We start from the raw sequence: 19,735 nt of genomic DNA, 5'->3' as shown, positions 1-19,735 counted from the left end.
AGTTGGTTATTGGCGTAAGCACTCTCCTTGTGTATCTTTGAGGAAGTTCAGGCTGAAAATCGTCTTTTTATCCCATCCCCCTTGAAAAAATTCGATGTCTCTGACATGAGAAGACACAAGTGCTTTGCACTGATGCAAAAGATGCAGTTAGCTTGCACACAGGCTCTATTGGCACTGTACTGTGACACGATTGGTGAATCCCGCGCGTTGGGAGATCTACGTAACTCAGGCGTGCTGCTCAAGCCAGGATGCTAGCAAGAGCCCCTTTGCGTGCGAGGAATGCATGTTTGGAGAGAAATGGCGAAATGTCGAATGCAAAAAGTCTTGAAATCAAAATATTTGCTAAAACCACCCATGGGTAATTGAGTGGACCCACGGTTCTTGGGTTGTCATCTCTTCTAACTCCAGTAAGGTAAAACTCAAAACCGTCTACAAACTGAATTGTAAGTTTACCAGCAGAAAGTTAATGGTATTATTACTACAAGAAGTTGAAATACTCTATTCTAAAGCTGAGCATGATTTCTTTTGTCTTTTGTACTCAGAACCCGATGCGAGCACCCAAACTGGGAGGCTACTTAATTTTTATCAACTGTGTTGACTGTAAATTGGCCACTGTAAATAGCTTCTACAACTGATTTTTTGAGCGTTAGCCCTTCCTCAGAGCGTTAGCTCTCAGTCGTCGTTAGCTCTTCGTCCTTCGCTCTGGAGAAGGTTTAACGGTCGAAACGTCAGCTGAAACTCTTTAGAGTGGCCAATTTACATTAACAGCTCAGTTGATGGAGAGCGGATGGAAACTTCGGAATTGATGTCTCCATTCGCCTATGTTGTCCTTTTAGAGAACAATCATCTTAAATCAATGGGAAAATGAGTCATTCAAAAGCTTACCAAAACGTATAGTTAGAAAGAAACAGCTGTCTTGCCGGCGAGTTGTAAAAGAGTTTTAACAATGTTTGCTATCTTCTCAATTTGCTGTTTCCTCTCTCTATTGTTTTGTATCAATCTTTTTGTTTTGGACAACTATCTTAAACACGAAGGCGCGCTATATAAGGAAGTCTTCCCTGGGAAGACCTAGGCTCCATTTGTCACTCATCGTTGACGTGTGCGGGTTAAATTTAAATGTTGGTGGACGAACAAAAGGAGCTAATGAGATATCTATTGTTTACTTTCATCAGCATGGAGGCATGAGATAACGTGCGAACCACCTACTGCGATCTCAAATTTACCGCCACAAATAAAGATAGTTTCCATTGGAGAAAGGAAATACAAGTCTCAAAAATTCAGTCTTGTATTGTGATGAAGACATAAAATAGTTTTGAGGAATGCGCCCGCTGTTCACTGCTTTGGAGTAGCTGTAGCTCAAGCTGACTTGACTCTAAGAGTTCTACATCACACGACGGGTGATTGACAAATGGTCCAGTGGGACTTAAGGCTCCTTTTATAGCGCGCCTTCGTGTTTAAAATATGTTGTGCATGTCAAAACGATTGCGATCACTATCTTTTCAATTTTGCTGTCCCTGTCAGGGTCCTTATGGAAAGTTGTAATTCTAGTCGTTTGTAAAGTTAGCTTTGACTTCGAATCAAATGTGTTTGCTACCTCACTTATTTGCTAGTGTCCGTAACTGTCCAAGTTCTCTTTTTATCTCTCAAGTAGTGTCAATGTTGAATCAAGTACGCGAGTCAGCAACTTATTACTTAATAATATACCGTTTCCTGGTCAATTTTTTCCGTGTTTAATTTTTTTCCTCATTTTTCATCTGAAAAAAAACCGAATATGAAAAGTCAGTTCATGCTAGTTGTAACACGCAAAGAGCTTTTAATTTAAGGCGTTGAGGACTTGAGAATTCATCTAATCTTCGACAGATTAAAATACAAATCGGATACAAATGTGCTAGATAGTGACCTGTTGAGTTACACAGCGCCAGATCAAAAAAATGTGTGACTTGCCAGTTAGAAGCTGTGGTAACAACTTCATTTCCCAAGATTTTAAGCGTGACATTGAACAAAGAATGCAATCTGAGGGAGAAATTTAAATGTAAACAACAACAACAAAAAACAAGCTTCTGAATAATGGATATCATTATAAATTTATCTTCACGTTCCAAATGTAAAGACTGTGGTATTCTTTCGATCTGTATGTGGTAACCAACACATACAGATCGTTCGACGGGCTGAATTTCCGCTGAATTTTGACAATTAACAGAGAAGATGGGAAACAAAACGATCACAAATTACCTTCACGAAAATGAGTGTATGCGCCCTGATATGATCATAATCACAAACTGCGTTCTTAATTTTCCATTCATCTTTGTATCCATATTTAGTAACTCCCTGGTACTAGCTGCCATAGTGAATACACCTTCCCTTCGATCGCCGTCTATCATGTTCCTCTACAACCTGGCTACATCAGATCTTCCGATTGGATTTGTAGTACAACCGCTCTATATCTCTTATGAGCTAAGCTAGTTTCCTGTTTGTCTATTTGTTACTTTCTACAGTTTCTTGAACAAGGATTTATCTAATCATTCGTCGCCATCGGTTAGAAATTCGCACTCAACAAATTCCCGTTGGGAATTTTACCCGAGATCACCAAAGGGTACACAACATGGGACCAAAAATCGAAAAGCGCCAAAAATACTTTTATGTCTATTTTTTGTGATAGTCGTCCGTTACATACCACTTTTTGTTGCTATGACAATTTTAACTCTCTACATAAGCCACTGGACAATTGCGTGGAGCTTCACTGATACAATGGCATTTATGAATTCGGCCATCAACCCATTTTTATGCTGTTGGCGTGTCTGAGAGCTTCGGACAGCAGTCATTAAGATGGCGAAGAAAATTCTGTATCGACAGACTGAGGAGAATTCATCAGTTTAATACAACAGATGGGAAGGGTTTCCACAAAAGAAAAGCCTTAACACCTTTTAAGAAACTTAATTTGCACCATAATTTCACAACCAGCCTACTGCTACTAAAATGAACTGTAACACATCGCTTTGATAGCTTCAATATGTTCTCATCAAACAACAGAAAGAATGGATGCGCATAGCTGGGTAGGTTAAATACGGATTTAATTCGCTAAAGTGTAGATTTGCATTTACAAGTTGAGCTTGAATTGTTGGGTTAGGAGAAGAAAATATACATCATGCGAAGAAAATCCTTAAGTGTTCTTACGTCCAGAAAAGATTGGATCCGAATAAATTCATCGCGGGTGCCATCCTCCCGTAAAATTGCAGGGAAAAAGTTGTACAGTTGCGAACGACTATTAGAACAACTATAGTACTCTTACTGAACGTATACCCAGTTTCTTAAAATTAATCTTGTACGTTAATTTCCCACACACGAGATTACTGTGTGGTGGATGTCCTCCCTTAGGGTGGGATGGGCGGGAAGGTGAGATCGTTACATGGACTGAAGCGGCTGCCAGAGGCGCCTGATAACGCTGACGTCCGATCTCAACCTCAGGGATGGGTGGATGTTGGCTCTGAAAAGCCCTGTGGGGAGTGGTCAATTAATCTATGTATGTATGTACATGGCAATAGAAATATGACTCAAGAAAGACTGCAGAGAAAAGATTTCACTCGAAAGGAGTTTGTTCACCTCTTCCTTTTTATTTACAAGCTAAATGCGTGATGCAAATCTAATATTGATGATGTTCCTACGTGTATCCCGTAACTGACAAAAACTGAAAGGTCCTCGCAGTGTTTTTGCTCCTAAAGTCTTTTGTTTTTCTTCAACGGATTTTGGTCCAAAAACGCGGCTGCTGTTCTTCTTTTTCTCTGTTTGGAGAACCAGAGATGCAACAAATTAAATTGAACTTACTAAAAATATTTTAATAATTATTCTGCTAAATGCAAGTTCGATGGAGCAACTGCAGTTTCTTCCTCTTCCGACATTGAACAAGAGCTAAAAACGAGTAGATATTAAAACGGTCACCAGCAAAGTCGCCCGAAAGTCATCTGACTTGAGGTCATGTTGCCCAAAATTAGAGTCATGTCGTTCGAAATTTTTAAGTCGTGACGCACGAAATCCAAGTCATGTCGCCCTAATGAGACTCGACCCGACCCAAACTCCCGCGCTTATTTTACTCCACCACGAACTATCATGCAGTTTAATATTTCGCTCCGTTTTACTAACTGAACGTCTCAACCGGCTGCGAATCCATTGGTTCATCCACAATTGAAGCCGGAGAAAAAGAGGAAACAGGGTGAAATTTGAGGCCCTACTTGTCCGAAATTTGCAGCAACATATTTCGTAATCCATACTCACAGCGTTGGGAGTTCCCGGTGAAGGAGTGACGGCATCTATTAGAGGTGTGGAGGAAGCAGCTGTAATTTGCTGAAAAAAGGGGAAAAAAGTATTATACGATCGAAACGATGCTCTGATAAGCCAGTAAGAAGATGCTAACATATTAAAAGGTTAAATAATAGTGGAATAATATATCCCTTATTCGACGGTTTAACATTTAATACACATTTTTCTCATTCCTTGTATTTTTCCTTACCCTAACGGCGCTTGGACAAATACAACGCAACTCATAAGATATCGGCACGTATTATATTTTACATCATCGAATAAGGTCTATGAAATAAACTGGAAATAAAAGCATATTTTGTGCTGATGGTTGAAGAATATTTCACATGTTTGTCACAGAAAAGTAAACGAGATCTCGGAAAGGAATACCAACCACTTTGGGAACAGCAGTGACGGCTTCCACAGGAACTAACAAAAACAAAAATTAACAATAAAAACCGTGTTACACACAAGATACGATCTCTTTTAAAAACAATGCAGGATAAAGCAACAGATGACAGCAATAGCGATATCATAATCAAGAATAAGTGCAGTACAACTGCATGTAAGACAATTTCCTAAATACCGTTTATGGTAGATATGTCTTTTCCCAATGCTTCCAGGCGATGTCTAGCATAAAAGAATAGGCAGTTAAAATGACATGTTCTGACAACATAAAAAGGAAAGTATGAAAGGGTTTTTCCTGCACAGTTTACATTTATGAAATTAAATTTGAAATGAACTTAAGTAAGACCAGTGGTTTACACCGTGCACGAGAAGTCCTTATACATTTTTCTTCAAATGAGATGTACGCTGTACAGGTATTTAATCCACTGAATCTAAAGTGGATCACTTAATTATAGCTACATGTAGATAGAATTTCATCTAGGGAAAGCAATCCCGCTCTGTTTCAAAAGTGTTTTGCGAGTATAAATCTTTACTTCAATGAGGACGATTCGTGTAGAAATGTTCATTTAACAAGCTCAGTATAGTTAAAGGGGTACTGGTTTCTAAAGAAACTATGGTGCTGCGTCAATGGCGGTATTATAAGAACATAATATGGCGTTAATAACTGTGTTGATGACGTCAGCTGGTCGTTGTAAAGAGTCAGTAAAGCTGACGTTTCGAGCGTCAGTCCTTCGTCATTCGCTCTGACGAAGGCTATGGCTCCAAACGTCATCAGAGTTAACACTTACTTCAAAGATTGGATTTCAAATTCACAGTTCCCAGCTGCTTGCTTCAAATCATACAGCAAAATCATTTCATTCCTGTTCAGATAAAACTCAATAAATACTAATGATCATCAATCATAATAAAACAATGTACAGTTTATCATAAGAATCAGGGCTCGACACTAACTTTTTAAGTTACTAGCCAAGTGGCTCGTGACAAATTAGATGCTACAACAATTTCAGTTTGTTTACTAGCCAAAGGGGCCTGTGGAAATTGAAAACCACTATCCAAAACTAAATTTCTACGAGTCTGTGGCTATTTGGCTCACGCTTATGTAGAGCACTGAGAATTACAAGTCTTTCATCGCTAAGAATTGACTGCACTGCAATTAATATCAGTCCAAGGGGGCCATCTTTAGAAAGTCCTGTCAGTAAGGCGGTTTTTTGAAGACCAGGATAAATTTCAGAATATCAGCAAAGTAAATGACTCCAAATGTTAATTGTAGCAAAAAGATAATACAACTTCGTGTTCGAGGTTTACCTCAGTTCATTAAATTGGTGGCTGATGTGTTCAGTTGGCATCGGCATAAGATCTGATAAAGAATAAAATTCAAAATAAATTTGAGAAACATCAGTAATGCTTCTGAATCTACCCAACCAGAACAAGAAACAATAAGGCAATTTGTTTCAAATTGAGTATAACCCATTGTTCTAAATACCTAATTTGGCAATTGATGGCTGATCTAGGATTCCGTTTTTAAAATCTTTGCAGTCTTTAGCTCATTAGCTTGGCCAAGGTGGCAAATAAACTCGAATGAATGCAGTTGAACTATGTAATAAGAGAAATCCCCCCAGCCCACCCCCCTCAAAAAAGGAACATCCGTTTTCACATGATCGTTGTTTCCTTTTCAAATTAAATAATAGCAAAAAGATAAATTTGTCCCTAAATAATGAGAAAAATGATTAAAATCAAATTTTACAAATCACTGCACATGATAACTTCAGCAGTGGAGAACATAAATTTGTAAACAATAACAAGTCAATATTTTTGTTTCACCCACCAACTCCCAACTCTTCCAGGAGTTGTTCAACTGCCTTAGCTTTCTTCATTCCAACTGATCCTGGCATCTTCATCTAGCGAGCATTGTCAAGAAATAAAAACGTGACAGGACTTAAAATATATCAAGGGAATAAATTTCTAATGAAGCTCGGATGCTACATCAGTGGGGGGGGGGGGGGGTAAGTGGGATATAATGGGATAATTTGATAAAACCAAATTATCTGCTTAAAATTTATCAGTTGAGCATTGTTAACATCAAAATACTTTTGGTGAGCAAAAGGGAAGGCAAACCCCTGCAGTCACATATACTTCAATGTGTTGCAGCTGCTTTACCCCTTTACATTCTAATATCAGTAGGTATATTCTCTACACTATAATGGGATAATTTGAAGAGTTGATAATGTCAATTGGCCACAGTGAAGAGTCTTTCAGGCTGAAGTTTTGTGCATTAGTCCTCCGTCAAATAGAATGATGAACAGCCAACACCAGAAACATTCAGTATTAGATATTTTCTACTGTTGCCAATTCAATTTATCAAATCATTTGATTAAACCAAATTATATAACTGCTCACAATTTATCAGTTGAGCATTGTTAACATCAAAATACTTTTAGTGAGCAGAAGAGAAGGCAGACCACTGCAGTCACATATACCTCAACGTGTTGCAGCAGCTTTGCCCCTTTACACTCTAATATCAGTATGTATATTCTCCATACTGTTCACTATAAAATTAATTTCCTTAGTAGCTGACAAGGAGAATTAATTTTGTGAAACCCTTTAAAGGACCCTTCTGATTAAACCGCCCTATAATCTGAAAACCCGAAAAATTCAGTTATGTGATTAAAATATGAATTGTTAGTGATTAGTAAGGCCTTTTCAATAATAATTTTAGTTGAAAGTCAATTCTAGGGCGAGAAATTACGATTTGAAAACCGTTCCACCATTAATTTTCATAATCACTTCGCAGGCTCAAGAAGACTGGCGCGAGTTTGGAGATTACTCATTTGACGCGCTGTGCTCGAGGCTAATTTTCAAAAACAGTATTTTGATCGTCTATATTGCTTTTTATAACACTAAGACTAAGACTATTTCACTAAATTTCATGAGGTTTCTGTATAAATATAAAAGTGTGTTGAGTAATCTACGTCACAATGGGAGGGACTGTGATGTAGATTACTCATTTTACGTGCCATGACCGCGGCTAATTTTCAAAACCAGTATTTTGATCATATATATTGCTTTTCATAACACTAAGACTAAGACTATTTCACTAAATTTCATGATTCGGAGTGACCGCTGACCAAAGATAATTTGGCTGTGATTATGAAAATTAATGGCAGAACAATTTTCAAATCTTAATTTCTTGCCCTAGAATTGACTTTTAACTAAAATTATTATTGAAAAGGCTTTTAATTATTGATCACTAAAAATTCATATTATAATGAAATAACTGAATCTTTTGGGTTTTCAAATTATAGGGTGGTTTCATCAGAGTGCTCGTTTAATTCCCAAGCTCTGATTAATTCTACCCTTTTCCCGCTGTAAATTTCCATATAACTTAGTTACAAGAATAAGGTGTTACTGTACGAGAAGATAACAACTTCTACCTGATACATGTTTATTTGAGTATTAATTCTTATTACCTGTCTAATGCATAATGGATATTTCAGGGAGAAGTTACATCCCAATCACTTCTGGTAGTTAAAGGATTGTGAATTCTATAGTTTCTAATTAGTTGGTGATAATTTCCTTCATTCTCCTAACCTTAATGTGTGATTCAGGGGTTACATTGTAAAGAGAAATTAGATGCTAATCACTCTTAGGGGGTTAATGGGTTAAACTTTTCAAATGTACTTATGGCTGTTACTCCCCTTTTAACTCAGTTGACTGATGATAGATTTGTCAATCTTACCCTTGTACTGCGCAGATACACACCAGCTCCTTTACTCTCTGGAAACTTGACTCCTGATGGTTCAGCCTAGGAAAATGAACAAATGGTTCGTGTGGAATACAGTAAAGCCTCAATTATCCAGACTCATAGCGACTGGGCTTAATAGTCTGGACAATCAAGGGTCTGGTAATTGAATATATGAATCAATATAAATGTTCTAAGATTGAGTTCTGGATAATCAAGGTTAGACTGTAACTGGCTTTTAACAGGTTTTTACTGCAATTGGGCCTCTGCCCCAAGGTTCAAAATCAAAAAAACTTCTCAACTGCAATTTGTGAGTAATACCTAAAATTTAGTCCTAAGTTTGAAAATTTTAGTCCCAAAAGTACCCGAAGCGGAAATTGGAAACGAAGATTTCCTAAAAATTTCATGAGCGTTGCACGACGTAGTTTCTGAAAAAGTGCGCCTAAAAGTGCGATACATTTCCCAGCAAGAAATCAACGATAAAAGTCATGCAAAATTTAACTTAAATTTCACAGGATTTTTCAAATAAAACTACAGCAAACAGTAACAAGACACAAGGCTGTTAAGTATAATTTATTTATAAGCTAGGCTATCAAACGGTCACAAAATGGCTACCAATGGACAAAATTTTAGTCGCACATTAAGTGAAATGCGCCCAATACAGGTACAATTTCAAGCCCTGACTCCCTCAGTCTGCTAAACAAAACTAAATGGAAGCTCTGAATTGAGCTACCTTACTACAGCTGTATGTTCAGAAATCCGCATTTAATAATGAGGGCACTCTTAAATCATCATCAAAACAAAAACAAATTACACACAAACAAAGTAGAAAAATACTCATCAGAGAATAATGAACCAATGAACCAAGAGAGAAAGAGGATGGGTTTGAACGGCCAAGAAGTAAATTGAAAAATTCCATGTACATATAGTACATTCTACAGGAACACCCTGCAAAAACAGTCAATTGTTTAAATCTTTTAATTTATATGTTTACCTTGACTGGTTTGTCTCCTTGTTCCCCCTTCTTCTTAGTTTGCTTCTTTTTAACTTGTTTCTTCTCTCTTCTGTTAATTAAGAGAATAACAAGAAGTTAAATTAATGGCATTATACCTTGAAAATCTGCACATTGCCAACTACAGTGGAACCCCTCTAAACTGGACCCTCCTTAAACTGGAATCCTCTCAAAACTGGAGATTTTTTTTCAGCCCCCAAATCTCTGTCATACATTTTCTCTATTTTTAACCTTAATACACCGCGTACACTGGACACCCCTCTAAACGGGACATTTCCTCCAGCCCCAAGGGCATCTGGTTTTAACGGGTTCCACTGTACTTCATGCCAGCCTAAGTGAAAGAGAGGTTCTACCGTATGTTTAGTGACATAATTATTGATCAATTTTTAGAAGTTTCATTTTCTAGTGAGAACAATGTTCTCATTGCTAAGTGAGAAAACAAAAGTTGTCCATTAGGAAAAAGAACAAAAAATACTCCAAATTAAAGTACAGTGTAGGTTCAGCCACCTTCCAAACGCTGAGGAACAGCAAGAGGATTTAGTATGTTTTGCAAAGCAAAAGTACAAGCAATAGTGAGCACTTACTTCAATCTGTATGAGTCTGCTTGATTCTCAGCAGCTGTGATGAGTTTCTGTAAATCCTGCTGTTTCTTTTCCCTCTCTTTCTTGCGCATTTCAATTTTTCTTAATTCTGCCACAAGCATTTCCTCCTCTTGCACCTAAAAAGATTAAATTCTGGAGATAATACCACATGTCTTCAGTAGCCCTTAACACCCTTACATCAGGATGCATATTCTCCATACTGTTTTCTATACATTTCCTTGGGTGCTGACAAAGACGAGGCAAGAAGGACCCCAAGAGAAACCGACCTTGGTGCTATTTGATCTGACCTCATTTGATTGGCTTAAGATCTGTGATTGACAAGGCTCCTTGCCCCGTGCAAAGGCACACCTAAATACTCGACTATATCGATGACGGGCCTCGAGATAAAATCCCATTATGCTTATGTCACAAAGTTGGTCTTTGTTTAACAATCAAGAGCTTCTTTATCTGGTGATCATTTCCTTTATTCTCCTGACCTCAATTTTTCATTCAGGGGTGATATTGTAAGGAGAATTTGTATTCTAGTCAATCTATGGTGTCAAAGGAATAAGAAACACTTCTCAGTTCTATGATTAAAAAAAACACATGTGCTTGTATGCTATCCCTTTTTCATCGGATACATCTGCTTTGGTTTTAAAGTTGTTATGCGAAGCTCAGTAATTCCTGAGTGTACCAAAGTTTATATGGCAAAGACCTGTACAGTACCTGTTCTTGTGTGCGGTTAAACAACTTCAAAAGCTGTTTCTTTCTCTCTGTTTCATGCTGGCTGTCATAAGGTGCTGGCAAGTTCTGTGGCTCTTGTCCTGGGGGAGCTCTGGCCTGTGGAAAACAAGTGAGCTCACATTTCTCCTCTTTTCTACCATTGTGAAAAGACAAAAAAAAGGAGTTTCTTTGTACCATGAACAAGCTCCATCGTATTCTTTTGATAAGTGTTGTCCAATGTCATTACTTAATTCAATGCAATTTCAATTTATACTCACCCTTTACAACCTTACATCTAACAAAAGTATTCACAAGGCTTGACACTAACTTTTCAACTTACTTCTGAGCCTAGTGGCTAGTGACAACTTAGATGTACGTTACAACAACTTCAGTTTATTTACTAGCCAAACTGGCTGGTGAAAATCAAAAACCACTCGCCAAAACTGAATTTCTACTAGTCTGTGGCTAGTTGGCTACTATTAGTGTCAAGTCCTGATTCATATTCCCCACAACGATTTCTCTACATTTCCATCAAGAGCTTCTTAAATTACATGTAGGGATCATTTTGTGAGAAACAACCTTAAAACTTATTTCAAAGATGACACTCAAAGGAGAAATAAGAAACCAGTCATTCTCAGGAGTAAAATGATTAAGAGGGTTTTACTCAGTTTAAGAAAATAACCTTTCCCGGAAGTCACTCATTTGACATTAATTATTTTGCAGAAATCTATCAAAGGCAGGATCAAATGATTAGCCAGTTCTTATACATCAGTCTATAACAATCCCTAGTGACTAGTGAATGTTCAAGAGGGTTTTTGTCAGTTTCAGAAGAAAACCTTTGGAAGTCACTCATTTGACATTTGCAGTAATCTATCAAAGGCAGGCTTAAATGCCTTTGATAGATTAGGGAGTTCTTAGACATGATATAACAATCGCTATAATCACTTTAACACTTGAGACTGACTACAATCCAAATTCTCCTCACAATATCACCCATAAATCACACATTAAGGTCAGAAGAATAAAGAAAATAATAGGAAATGTATAGAGTACAGTATGGAGAATATGCATACTGATGTTAGGGTGCTAAGGGTTAATCACAAGTTGACCAGTGTAGACCTATGTGTCAACCTTGTAAACCTAATGAAGATCACCGTGAAGTGGAGAGAAGGTGCATTGCAGAATGTTACTGACAAAACAGAAGCTAGGCATACAACCTTTATTACAGGCAGCTATTGAACATACCTTGAGTAACTTTGTAACACAGCTGTAATAGCGATCCTTTAACTCTTCAATGGTTCGTGCCTACAACAACACAGACAATTCATTAACTCAGAGTAGTGCTCATATAAGGTGTTCAGTAATTATTATTTACATTATTCATGAGATGAGAAACCAAAAGACAAAAAATAAAACAAACTTTATGTACTTTTTAAAAATAAATAAATAAAAACCCAACTGCACAGGATACTTCACTTGTGAACCCGTGATCCATGATTGACCAGAAGCATTCATTAAATATTATGGGATACCTTCTGATTACCTGAAACTTTTTTCTGTCAAACCTGTCATGAATTGTTATAAATCGCAGATCAAACCGCCTGCAAAAAAAATCAAAAGCATTAAATTAAATAAATATGGTATGTACTATTTCCTAAAACAGGCTCTGTGTTGTTGTGCTCCATTCAGTAACGGATCACAGATGATGTCATAATGTTGAAATGTGATAAGAACAAAAACAGTGGCAGACAAGAAGCAGGTGTGTGTGTCATGCACTGATTATCTTACTTTAGTATAATTTCAGAGCTGAGCAAAGAGTTTCCAGCAATCTGATTGGTGGAGCGGTTCCCTATATGACACTATATAAACCGCTCTGTGCAGTTTATATAAAAATGTTAAAATAAAATGTTAATAAATGTAACTAAAATGTTATGATTTTAGACATTTCTCTGTTGTTGACAGCTCTGAAATTATACGTAAACAATTATTCGCCTCAGGTTCGGTGAATATTGTCAAATAATCCCCTTGACTTCGTCTTGGGGATTATGCGACGATATTCACCTCGCCTTCGGCGAATAACTGTTAAATATTCTGACATCTTTTGCGATCTACATGATTCTATTACTGACAGTAACTGTTACAAACACACAACAAACTGAAATATCTCTTTGATTTACATGATAAAGAAGCAAAATGCAAACATTTATATGGCAAAAAAAAAAAAGCAAAATTTTATGGTGATATCATTAACATGCCTACCCTCCAAATTATACAGTATCACAGGTGACAACCAATAAAATTCAAAACATAATAATCCTTATTGTACTCAATGTAATTAATTACAGTTCTGTCAGGAGCAACTGAAGCAATGTGCCGTACAGGTAACCCATCCCAGATTGGCCAGATCCTACCAAAAGTAGTTTAATTGGAAAAAACACTGGGAACCTAAAGTTGTATATTTAGAGTTACTGTACAGTAGCAAAACTCATCCATGAGGTTAAACATGAGGCACTGTCTGAGGTTTGTATTACCCTAAAACTCAATTCTGGAGGAAGGTTCAAATCCCTCATTTACCTGCACAGGTCAAACAGGTGATCAGTTTCATCCTGCGTCCATGTAGAAGGAGGACCATCATGAAGGTACAACTGTACAAATAAAGAAAACAAACAATAGTAATCTACACATTAATTTTTTACATACAGCTGTAATCACAGCTTGCTTACAAATTTTCAGCGGAATGTTGTAAATTGCCACAATGACTAAATGCAAGGCCTTAAATCATGTTTTGTGCCTGGTCTTAAGAAGACACAAGGCTTTCATTTACTGTAATAATCATTATCCATATTGTATTTTTATAAGATGCAAGCTCTCCCCTGACTCCTAGAGCCGCATTAATGTCATAAAATTTTCATTTTGAACTCCACACACCATAACGTGTTACACAATATCCACAGAGTAAAAAGGAGATGGTTCCTTTCAAACCAATTTTAACTTCTTCTCGTTCAAAATTTTGACAGAGCTTACCTGGTACTCTTCATCGGCATAGCTTGGAACATTCACCTTCTGCACATTTTGACAAACACAAAAATTAAATATTAATTTTAGAGGAAAAGATATCCTCTATAAATAACTAGTCTTGTATCTGATATTACTCATATACAGTATGTACAATGTGAATATCGATGGGTAATAATCAATGTACATATCTTCAATGGAAAGCTATAAAAATTCGAGTACAGGTATAAATAATTTAGAATGTTAGTAACAAACAGAAAAAAATCCTTTTGACCACATACATATCTCTTTATCATAGATATACAGAGCTCAACATTAACTTTTCAACTTATTAGCCAAGTGGCTAGTGACAACTTAGATGTTGAGACAATTTCAGTTTATTTACTAGCCAAACTGGCTTGTCGAAATCAAAACCCACCAGCCAAAACTGAACTTCTGCGGCTACTTGGCTACCATTAGTGTCAAGCTCTGCATATACGATCTTGTCTGAACAAAAATTGTAAGAAAAAAAACACATATTCAGAAAGTGCACTAGTCTTGCAAACTTAATTCCTGCCTGATCAGAGACGATTCAGACAGGAAAAACTTTACCTTATTAAACCTGGCAAATGGATACTCTTTTCCCTCATCTGCTACCCTCTTCCAGTGGTAAAGCACTGCTCCGTCTGTGCGAGCAGGGTTGGTAAAAGGCATCCACTTCCATGGCCTCACATGCCTGCGTCCTAACTTGGCTTTCATCTGTTTATAGCCATGAGATGTGTCTGATGAAGCCAGTGGTGGAGAGTCTCTGAATGATTACAAATCAAAGTATAGGATTAGCAACAGAACAGACAAACAGTTGAATGCCAATTGGGGAAAAAGGAGAACATGGCCAACACCTGCACATTACAAGTTTATAAAATTATGTGTGTCACATCCCTGTTGAAAATGTGATCACATATTGCACATGTACACACACAACAATTTCACACATCAAAACTTCTTGTTCGATAACTAGGTAACAATTACACTGAAATCTGAACTAAGTTTCCACTTGAAAAAGTCCAGTGACAAACCTTAAATGCCAAATTTACTACTACCTCAAAGATCATGAACAGCATTCAAGAGAGCTGTTGTATTTTGAAAGATGCCCCCCCCCCCTGCAAACAGACATTCCCAACCATTTAACTGCTTTTAAACTTTAAAATCCTCTTCACTGTCATAGACTAAATTGTAATTCAATATACTTTGGATATATCAACAAAGTTGAAATGGTAAATTGGCCACCGTAATGATTGCAAAAGCTATTAAATTGTAATTCTATTAGAAACTACTTTGCATTGCTTTTTGGAATTGCTTGAAGCAAGCCATGACTAGAAAAAAGACAACTTTTGCTAATTTTTACATATCATTAGCAGTAGCCAACAAGCTTTATGTTTGCATAATTTATCAGAACAATTATCTTCATGAGGTGTTGTTTCCAAAAGATGATGTAAGAGCTTGTTTGGTTTTGCACACATGAACAGAAGTAAGAGTGTTGAATAGTCTAGATTAAGTAACAAAAACTGTTTTATTCCACCTACCATAAAATGACTGTAAATAATCTGACTTACAAATTGTACCTAGTAAGTAACACTTGAAAACCGAGTTATAGCAGGGAAGGTTACATTTTAATGAAAAGTAAACAAAAGGTTAAAAAATATGGCAAGGTTTAAAAATAATAATTATGGCAATTTCTAATTACTGTGCATTTCGGAGGGATGTCCTCCAATGCCTTTCTAATTCCTAAGCTAGGAGTCAACACTGTCACTAAGAAATTTTCAACTAACCTGCTGTCACTGTATAGCAAGGCATAAAGTTCACGATGCATTCCCTCAGGACGTTTGAGACTTTGTTCCCCAGTTCTTCTGAGTTTTCTTGGCTACATCATCCAGAAAATACAAAGAAGAAAACACCACACTAATCTTAAAATAATTCAATCAATAAGTACAAAATATCAGACATGGTTTAATGCTACTCTGTTTAAAGATTTTATGAAATTCAATGTAACCAAGAAGTTACAATTCATTAAATCTTTGACTAGAGTAGCATCAAACTAAGTCTGATTGTCCACCTGGTTACTTTGTGAACTTTGAGTACAAATTATGTGAAAATTTAAAGTCACTGCAATAAATCTGTTATCAGATGTTTTAATCTCAAAATTGTCCAAAATTCACCAAATCAGCCTCCAGTTGCACCCTCAGGTATCACGTAAAGGAGATTATCATCATCATTGACAGAAACTAAAATTATAACAACTTTTGACTCAGCAATCTTTTGTTTTTTGTTGAAACAAGACATGAACAAATTGAACTAAAAAAACATGTCTGTAATTTCTACTTCAACATTTTCTTATCTTTTGAACATTTATTCTACTTCTACCTAGTTCTTTTCAGTGTAGACACCTATTCCGAAAAAGTGAGAACTTAGGAATCCCAGACACCATTTTTCAGTTCAATAAATGTATGTGGAGATCACATTGTAAGGAAAACAAAAGATGATGATTAAAAGCTGTGTTGCAAAAACTTATCTTATTAAATGTCTTAGTCTCCCTTACAGCAGCCCTTTCCGGCGTCGTCACGCGAGCAAAAACTCCCCCACCAACAGCTGCTCACATTCAAACAACTTTCCTTTCCCATTGTAATGTGTTATCCAATCAAAATAAAAATATTGTCTGACAAACAACCAATAAACACGCGATATTTTTATTCCCGCAAATTCACAGGAAGCGCGTTAGCGTTAGTTTCTAAAGATGGAATGCGATGTCATCGAAACTCCGAAGAAAATATCAGATAATGATCGCTGTTTTGTTTGCCCAAATCCTGTGGGCAAATTTATAAAAACATCTCTTCTCTCTTCGATAGTTACTGTTATGGCTTCACTCTGATATGAATTGAAGCTCTCAATACCAAAAGTATCTCGCACTGAGTCGAAAACGTCTTCATTTTGTCAGTTTCAATGCTTAGATAATACAAAGTCTGTGATTGGTTTGATTATTGAGGCACGAATGCTTTCCACAATAATTATGGTAAGTAAATGCTGATTGGCCAATTTCTGGAAAGGAATGCTGTTCGAATGTGAGCAGCCGTTGGTGGGGGAGTTATTGCTTGTGTGACAACACCGGAAAGGGCTGCAAAGGAGACTATAAATGTCTGGGCATGAAAGAATAGGCTCCCATTCAGTTAACCTATTGACATCCAGTGCACCCGTATGCGCCCATGTGGACCCACACCCTTTCTACGCCTTGTGACATCATCACTTTTAACCCTGGAGCACGACTTTGAGCACGTACTTGAACAGGTTGAAAATATCTTACCAATGATACCAGAATGAGCGCAATTGAGTGAAGGAGATTGGAGAAATATAGCCAAAAAACGATGTAACTTTGACCTGAAAATCTGCACAAAAATCTTGTTCCATTACCCACCTACCTTTCTGCGCATGTGCTTTGAAAATAATGAGTAGTTTCCTAAAAAATCTCTACACCAAACTGAAGCCTACTAAATTTCCAGCAAGTGAGGAGAAACTTCAGGCAAGGAGAGAGGAAAAAAAGGGCAGGAGAAAGAGAGAAAAGTAAGTCATAAGTGGGGCATTACTTTTCAACCCAAAAACTTTCTGCGCGTGCCCGAGATTTGCAGGCTGCCATTTTGCATTTGGATCGAAAGGCCATCAAGTGTACGAGCTGTCAAGGGGTTTTTGGTAAGTTTGACCTTTTAAAACCACAACAGTAACCTGAAATCTGCCCAACTAGCTTCAAAACACAGTTTTCCACAAAAGCTGCAGCCATTAATGGGTTAAATGGTCAAAATTAAAAGAGTAAATTGCATTTACAAAACCAGTGTTAATTAAGCTAAAATAAAATGTAAAAGTATACTTTATAAAGATAGCACAAATACTTTGCATGTTGTTTCAGTTTGAGTGAAAACAATAACTTTCTTTTTCTGTGATACCTCCAACATCAGTACTTTGGCTTTACGATAATGAACATCGTACATGATCTTCCCCCTCCCCCCCCCCCCCTTCGGGGTGTCAAGAGCAAGAATTCGAGACAATCTGTGTGAAACATCACTTCCCTTCTTTCAGGGCGCTAAATACCGCACATCAATAAAAACAAGCGTTTCTTAGTTCCCAGCTTGATAAGCATTGCTCTTCAAGTCTATTGCCAACTTAAATAACGATCTCACAAATGATTGTACAGTTTGCTAAATCACATACGGTGTGAATGCAAACATGACCTGTATCATCAATATATTAAAGCAAGAAATCCCGTTTAAATATCAAAATAAAATACAAATTTACCTTGTTTCCCCCAACGATAGCTTCTTTGGTAGGCACGGTAGCAAGCCCTTGATCCAACTCTAAAATATCTCGAATATCACTCATATTTTCGATTCAAAGATGAACTTACGCACAAGGGGTACACAATACATAAGTTAAGAAGTCACAAAAAGAATTCTAAGCTTTCTTCGACACCAACAACTTAGTTTTTGACAACACAGTTTTCAACAACTGTAGGCCGCCATTATGTGTTCATTCAACTAGTTACCATTTTCTCTCGACCAGTGTTAGAAGATTCTCCCCAGTTCACAGCGTGATTTGGACGGTTTTTGCAACCTCTGAAGACCCTCGTGGGAGAAGTTAAATTCATTAGTCCCCGAGACGAAGTCGAACGGATTATTCAACACTATTACACGATTCGGGCAGTCAGAGGGCCAATAACTAAAATCAACCAATCAAAATGCTCTATTGCCGGTCAATATTCTCTCAGTACTGGACCGGGCACTGTCCCGAATGGTCCCGAATGATACCGCGCTTGTGTCCCTTTGAACTTCAGTCGTATGATAAATCTCTTATCAACCAAGCTTCGTCGGGACCGTACCGGAAGAATATCGGTCTTTCTTCTACGGACCGAGCGCAGCGAGGTCCGTACTGTCAAGACCTCGGACCGATATTCTCCCAGTACGGCCCTCGCGCTTGGTTACTAAGATATATATATTCAATTAGCCTGAGGCGAAAACTTGTTTAATCATAATTGCTCCGGTGCTTTCAAATGCCATTGTAAATTCATTATTCGAATAGAGACGAGCCGCCAATTTCTGCTTGAATTTAACAGGTTTATTTGATCCAATCACTAAAAACTTCATGTCTTTCTTTTCATAAAAAGTGTTACCCCAAACTTAAAGACATCTTTTGAGCTCTTCAGAATTGTATTTTCTTCTATTGCGTTTATCCCTTCCTCAGTAACATTGACAAAACGCGAGGCCGCCATTTTGAAATTTAGCGCCCCTGCCATAATCACCCTGCGCAAGGTGATTATTGCGAGATATGACGTAATTATCGACCATCTCTTATCACCGAACTAATATCATACTAATTATTTAGGAGGCAGTGTGGGCGTGTGGTTAGAGTGTCGGACTTGTAATCCGCCGCTCCCGGGTTCGAGTCCCACCCTGACCACTGGATCTGTTTCACGGTAGCCCCGAGTTCAGATCCTTGGCCACGCTTGTAAATAGCCAACTGGTTTGCCTCCGCCCGGTTGGAGTTCTTAATGATGTTATGTTCAATTTAGACCATTTGTTTCATTTGTTTGCAAGGACCACAATGGAAACTACTGGTTCACCAGTAATTGTGTAATCCTCTAAAAAGACTTTTTTTTTTTTATCCCTAATTTCACTCGGAGGACATCTTGCGTCACGGGTAGGTCTGTGAACTAACTCCCAGGGGAACTGACGTCACAGGGCCTGAATGAGATCAGGATGGATGGGAAGAGGTGAAATACTGCGACGACAGTTACAATGAGTTTTGAGAAGGAGCTGAATGAAATCGAACAAAAATCCGCTGGAAGCCAGAGGCCATTTCTAACTGAAGGCCTCAATGCAAGCAATATCATCCGTTTAAAATGGTTGAACGAAACAGGAAGTGAAAATATCGTTTATCCAGCTGAGG

General features: G+C 37.5%; 1 protein-coding gene and 1 long non-coding RNA gene across 2 annotated transcripts; one reads left to right on the top strand and one right to left on the bottom strand.

Moving 5' to 3' along the window:
• Positions 1-19: 19 nt before the first annotated feature.
• On the top strand, positions 20-1,598 carry LOC148720622 (uncharacterized). Its single transcript, XR_015993138.1, has 2 exons — positions 20-412; positions 543-1,598. It is a non-coding gene; the product is annotated as an uncharacterized LOC148720622 (long non-coding RNA).
• A 1,993-nt stretch (positions 1,599-3,591) lies between these two features.
• Positions 3,592-18,338, bottom strand: LOC148720621 (DNA methyltransferase 1-associated protein 1-like). The gene is made up of 18 exons (XM_088738321.1): positions 18,089-18,338; positions 15,580-15,671; positions 14,363-14,558; positions 13,781-13,819; positions 13,331-13,401; positions 12,300-12,357; positions 12,002-12,061; positions 10,760-10,873; positions 10,037-10,170; positions 9,435-9,504; positions 8,438-8,503; positions 6,527-6,599; positions 6,007-6,058; positions 5,490-5,561; positions 4,880-4,923; positions 4,688-4,722; positions 4,270-4,338; positions 3,592-3,779 (listed from the first exon to the last, which is right to left on the bottom strand). The coding sequence occupies exons 1-18, from the start codon at positions 18,170-18,172 to the stop codon at positions 3,714-3,716; spliced, it is 1,395 nt and encodes a 464-aa protein (XP_088594447.1). The 5' UTR covers positions 18,173-18,338; the 3' UTR covers positions 3,592-3,713.
• Positions 18,339-19,735: the final 1,397 nt, after the last annotated feature.

Source organism: Stylophora pistillata, chromosome 11, assembly GCF_964205215.1.
Source record: "Stylophora pistillata chromosome 11, jaStyPist1.2, whole genome shotgun sequence".
Taxonomy (NCBI): Eukaryota; Metazoa; Cnidaria; class Anthozoa; order Scleractinia; family Pocilloporidae; genus Stylophora; species Stylophora pistillata.
This window is presented reverse-complemented; position numbering and strand designations above follow the sequence as displayed.